Raw genomic sequence first — 5,946 nt, 5'->3', positions numbered from 1 at the left:
ACTAGAAAAAAGTTTAAAAATTAACAAAAACACCCCCACTGACCCATACTTGCCAGATTCCGGCAACCACCGTCGGTGGTAGCCAGAATCTATCACAACAGCCCACACCATGACCGGAACTGGCTGGTAATTCATCGATCTGACCTTTTCCAGCCAAATCCACGGTGGATTTGGCTGTCAACGACGGCCAAAGAAATGGCCGTCGTTGACGGTCAATGACAGCCAAATCTTGGCCATCGTTGACCGACAATGAAAACCATATCTTTGGTCATCACTAAAGGCCAAAGATAGACTTTTGCGGCCGTGGACGGCCACATCTGGCCAGATCCGTGGTGGATCTGGCCGAAAAATGCCATATTGACGCCATACCCACCAGATCCGAACTGTATGTGTCGTTACGCAATTTTTCAGCCAGATTCCGACGATGGTGGCCGGAATCTGGCACTGCGGATAGTGGGGGTGTTTTTGTCATTTTATAAAAATTTTATATATTAGGGTGTTTAGTTAAATTAGCAAACCTAGGGAGTTTTTTTTATAAATTTTTAAATTTTACCTCGTAATACTCCCCTATTCAACTGCCCAATATTATTCCCAAAATTCTATCCAAAATAATAAAACAAACGGACTCAATAAGCTCCGGCCCAAAGCTACCCCTTGTCCCTTCATGGGCTATTCCTTAACCCAGAATGCTGACAAATGCCTTGGCCCAAAAACCCAAAAACTCTATATGTCCAGGCACGTCCTGTTCGATGAAACCCAAACCTATCCCCATCTTCATTCGGTCGAGCCACAGCCCCCATTGTCTTCTCCCTCGTTTGCGACAACAGGGTCACCCATCGTTGTGCCGTCTTTGCCGGAGCAACCACCAGCGACAACGGGAGGCAACACCATTTCCGCTTCATCCTCAGGTAACTGCCCCATTTCTTCTACTTCTAATTTTCGAGAAATGAATTCTTCCTCTTCTTCCCCTAATTCATCTCAATCTCATGAAAATCTGTCTTCTCACTCACATTCACACACATCTCAAGCCACAAAAACCGAAATTGTGCATGATGACCTACAAATTGAACCTACCTTGCAAAACCCTAACCGAACCCACCCAATGACCACACGGTATCAGGGTACTAGTTTCTAGCGAACTATTGAATTCAGCTCTAAACCTTTGAAGCCTACTGATAGTAATGTCTGTATTGAATGGGTTTGGTCTTCACTTCATGCGTTAGCAAGCATTGATGCGTCATTCAGTAATGTTTATATGTTAGCTTACTCAGATGTGTGAGACATCTAGTATTCTTGTTAGTTGTTATGCAGGATTGCAATTCTAATAAGAGAGGAAAAGTTGGCTCGAGTTAGATATGAACTGAAAACAGTTCTGAATAATATTTGCTATATAAATTATACGAAGCTTGAAATTAGAGGGGCATTCTGTCCACTAGAAAAAAAAAATCACGGCTATAATAAGCCTTCTTGTTTCTACTTTTAAGACTAAACAGAGAAGGGACCTTTTAATTTGTTTGTTGCAAACTTATTTAGTTGTTGCTATTAGTAGTTCCCATTTTGGAGGTATTATTCTTGAAACTTGTATAGATGTGTTAAGTACATATCATTTTTTTTCTTTCAGATGCACTTGAACTCACCATGTTTGTGTGTAGTGTTTGACGAAGAAAATAAATAGAAAATATATCTAAGATGCATATATTTCAAAGAGCTTTAGGAATGCATTGGGTACTTGTGAAAGTAGTAAAAAGAAAATGTGATGGAAAAAGAAATTTTAGAGATCAAAGTACATGAAAGGAGCTCTGACATAGAGGATTGAAAAATCACAGAATATTTCTGAGTTTGCCTAATGTGGAAGATGACATGTGATCCACAGATCTACTGAGATCTTCTAGTTGGTTCTGTCTTCAGCATTCCATCAAATAGAGTTTGTACTCTTTTGGTGGATATTTAATTCTTATAGATTATCAGTAATCTCTTTCTGCCAGTAGCAGTGGGGCTGTGAAATTGTAAAGAATGATTGGCATTATTTGTGGAAATTTGCCTCTAATAAAACCTTTGTGACAGACCAGAGGCTTTAATCGAATAGGGTATTATGTTTCATCATGGACCATTTCATAAGGAAAACTATGTGATTTTGCTCAGCACAAAGCTTTCAACTAGCTGTGTTTGCTCCTAAATAATCCTGAGATGACATATTGTTGTTTAGCTGTTGAATAAGCTTACGTAGTTACATTTACCTGTTGACAACTATCTTAGAATATGCGTGAAGACTTCTTAATCATCCTTATAATATTTATCTCTCTTACCCTGACCCCCAAAATGAAAACCAAAAGTAAAGGAAAAATTAGGCTTGTTTCTTGCAGTGAGTTATAAATATATTTAAATTTTATGCATATACCAGAAACTGTACTTAACATTCTTATTCTAATTTTTTTTTCTGAAATTATTTTTCTTCATGACTGTTTTTGGCATTCTTTACGCATTGCTGCTTAACTGTTTTTGGCATTCTTTACGCATTGCAGCCTTTTTAACTCTTAATGAATGTTATATTAATTCCATGATTACCAGGTTTTTATTTTGTTAAATAATGGATTTCATTTGTTTTTTATGCACATTGTTAAATATCAGGTTGATGCTATGGATATGTCAGATGCAGTCATTGTCAATTCCAGCAGATTAAAATCTGTTGTGTGGAATGACTTTGATCGGGTGAAAAAGGGTGACACCTGTTTGGCTGTCTGTAGGCATTGCAAAAAGAAACTTAGTGGATCTAGTACTAGTGGAACGTCACATTTGAGGAACCACTTAATTAGGTGTCAGAGAAGATCTAATCATGGCATATCTAACCATGGCTTGGGTCTTTATTTTCCAGCAAAGGGAAAGAAAAAAGAAGGAACCCTTGCCCTTGTGACTATGGATCAGGAACAGAAAAAGGATGAAGTAATTAACCTTGGGAATATTAAATATGAGCAAGAGCCAATGAAAGAAGACACGGTTAACATTGTGAATAATAATTTTGATCAAAGGCGAAGTCGATATGATCTTGCCCGCATGATCATCCTACATGGCTATCCTTTGGCTATGGTTGAGCATGTTGGATTCAGGATATTTGTTAAGAATCTACAGCCACTTTTTGAACTTGTGACATGTAACAGAGTTGAGGCTGACTGTATGGAAATCTATGCTAAAGAGAAACAAAAAGTGTATGAAGTGTTGGATAAATTACCTGGCAAAATCAGCATCAGTGCTGATGGGTGGGCTACTACAGGTGATTCTGAGTACTTGTGTTTGACAGCACACTTTATTGATGAAGATTGGCAATTGAAAAAGAAGACTTTGAATTTCATTATGACTGATCCTTCTCATACAGAAGATGTGAGTTCAGATGTTATAATGACTTGTCTAATGGATTGGGATATAGATCGTAAGTTATTTGCAGTGACATTTGATAGTGGGGCTAGCAGTGACAACATGGTCTATAGAATTAAAGATAGGCTGTCTCAGAACAGATTCCTCTATTTAAATGGCCAATTGTTTGACGTTCGCTGTGCGCCAAATGTTGTCAGTCTGATGGTTCAAGACGCTCTGGAAGCACTCTGCGAGGTGACTTACAAGATTAGGGAAAGCATCCGATATGTCAAAAGTTCTCAGTCAACACTAGCAAAATTCAATGAAGTGGCTCTAGAAATTGGAGTTGAGAGTCCTAAGTGCTTGTGTGTTGATAATCCATCACAATGGAACTCTACGTATTCAATGCTTAAAGATGCATCAGAGTGCAGGGACGTGTTTTTTCGTCTGCAAGAATATGAACCAGACTACAGAATGTGTCCATCTGATTTAGAGTGGGAGTGAGTGAGTGCCATTATTGGCTGCTTGAAGCTCTTCGTTGAAGTTACTAATGTTTTCACAAAGAGCAAGTATCTGACTGCAAATATATATTTTCCTGAGATTTGTGATATACATCTGCAGTTGATTGAATGGTGCAAGAATCCTGATGAATTTCTTAGTTCTTTGGCAATGAAAATGAGAAGCAAATTTGATGAGTACTGGGATAAATGCAACTTGGGTTTAGCAGTTGCAGCCATGTTAGATCCTCGATTCAAGATGAAGTTGATGGAATATTACTATCCGCTATTATATGGTAATAGTGCTTCAGAGCTGATAGATGATGTTTTTGAGTGTATTAAGACGCTATACAATGAACATTCTATTGGCTCTCCATTAGCTTCACTTGACCAAGGTCTGGCTTGGCAAGTAAGTGGTAGCTCTGGCACTTTGGCTAGTTCTGGAAAGGATTCAAGGGACAAACTAATGGGGTTTGACAAATACCTGAATGAAACTTCTCAGACTCAAGGGTCCAAATCAGATCTGGACAAGTACTTGGAAGAACCTCTCTTTCCACGTAATGTTGATTTCAATGTATTAAATTGGTGGAAAGTTCATACTCCAAGGTATCCAATCCTATCAATGATGGCACGCAATATTTTGGGAATCCCCATGTCAAAAGTTGAATATGACTCTGCATTCAACATTGGAAAGAGAGTGCTGGACCATGATCGAAGTTCACTGCGCCCAACTCTTGTTCAAGCTTTGATGTGTTCTCAAGATTGGATGAGGGAGTGAAAGTGCAAGGTGATCTTCCTTCTTTTATTAGTTTCCTGTAGTTTTCTAGGTTGTTTATAGACTCTTTTCTTGTATCATTTTGCAAAACCATCTATTCGACTTTCAGATGTGAAGCCCAGCTACAATCTATATAAAGTAAGGCCGCCGCAAATTTAATGTTGGTTCAATGGTGTGCGTGCCTTGGCATTACAAGATATAGCGGCAAAGCTAAAATTATATGTCGTATTTAAATTAATACAAGTATAAATTGAAGAGGCATCGTATTTATATGGATACAAAAAACAATCACTTGGTTGGAGATAATATTTAAATCTTATGACTTCAATTTGACTTATTGCATAATTTTCAAAATTAAGCTTAAGCATGATAAACATGGCATGCTCGAATAAAACGAAGGAGTCCATATCTTGAAAAGGACCAAATAAATTATACTACATAATTAGAAGAAAGATTATTCACGACTAATAGCCTCTGTGGAAGCGTAATAATGATATATGAAATTTTAAAAAAATAATTAAAAATCACATCATAACTAAAATAATGAAAGAAACCATTGTGAAATTGTACAAATATAAATATTCTCTTGCCATAAGTTTGTACGTAGTCATTTATATTTTTTTTACACAAAACAATGAAATTAATTTTGTTATGTGGGTGGATTGGATGGTGACATTTTATGTTGGCATTTATGGTATTAGGTAATGCATTAAATATTGGCATCTTTCCATACCCTCCATTCATCTTCCATTTTTAAGCATCTTCTTGCACATAGCTGTGGTCCCTTCCCTTCTCTCCTTTATTCATTTCTTGTACTATACTTGAAAATGAAATGTTTAAAATTCCTCAATTAAAATTGCATTATCATTTTCTTCATTATATGTAATTTACTTTCCACTCCACCTACCTAGAAACGCAAGATCGTATATATATATATATATATGCTAATTCATGCTTTTGTTTTTCACCACAACTTGCATATCTACATAGAGATTTGGATATCATGATGTTTTCCCTTTCTCTTCTTCATAATGTTACTTTTTTCAACTTTGTTGCCATCACACTCTGATCCTATTTCGGCAACTTCATTCCTTTTTTCACTCTTTTTTTTACCTTCTTATTGTTTTACAACTTTATTTTTGCTTGTCTCGAAGTAGATCATTTCCTAACTCCTTCCTTACTTTATCTGCGTATCATCTAATTTTATACGTCTTTTACTTTTAAATTTAATATATATTTTAACAATAATACTATATATACAAAAAAAATCTTACAAAAGTTTATATACAAAGTGATGTGACGGAAAATTAACGAAAGAGTGAATAC

At 36.5% G+C, this 5,946-nt stretch overlaps 1 protein-coding gene across 1 annotated transcript; it reads left to right on the top strand.

The window, feature by feature from the left end:
* Positions 1–729: 729 nt before the first annotated feature.
* On the top strand, positions 730–4,812 carry LOC116106989 (zinc finger BED domain-containing protein RICESLEEPER 1-like). Its single transcript, XM_031393297.1, has 2 exons — positions 730–908; positions 2,629–4,812. The coding sequence occupies exons 1-2, from the start codon at positions 750–752 to the stop codon at positions 3,850–3,852; spliced, it is 1,383 nt and encodes a 460-aa protein (XP_031249157.1). The 5' UTR covers positions 730–749; the 3' UTR covers positions 3,853–4,812.
* Positions 4,813–5,946: the final 1,134 nt, after the last annotated feature.

This window comes from Pistacia vera, unplaced genomic scaffold (assembly GCF_008641045.1).
Source record: "Pistacia vera cultivar Batoury unplaced genomic scaffold, PisVer_v2 Contig525, whole genome shotgun sequence".
NCBI lineage: Eukaryota > Viridiplantae > Streptophyta > Magnoliopsida > Sapindales > Anacardiaceae > Pistacia > Pistacia vera.
The sequence above is the reverse complement of the archived record's forward strand: the minus strand, read 5'-3'. Positions and strand labels throughout refer to the sequence as shown.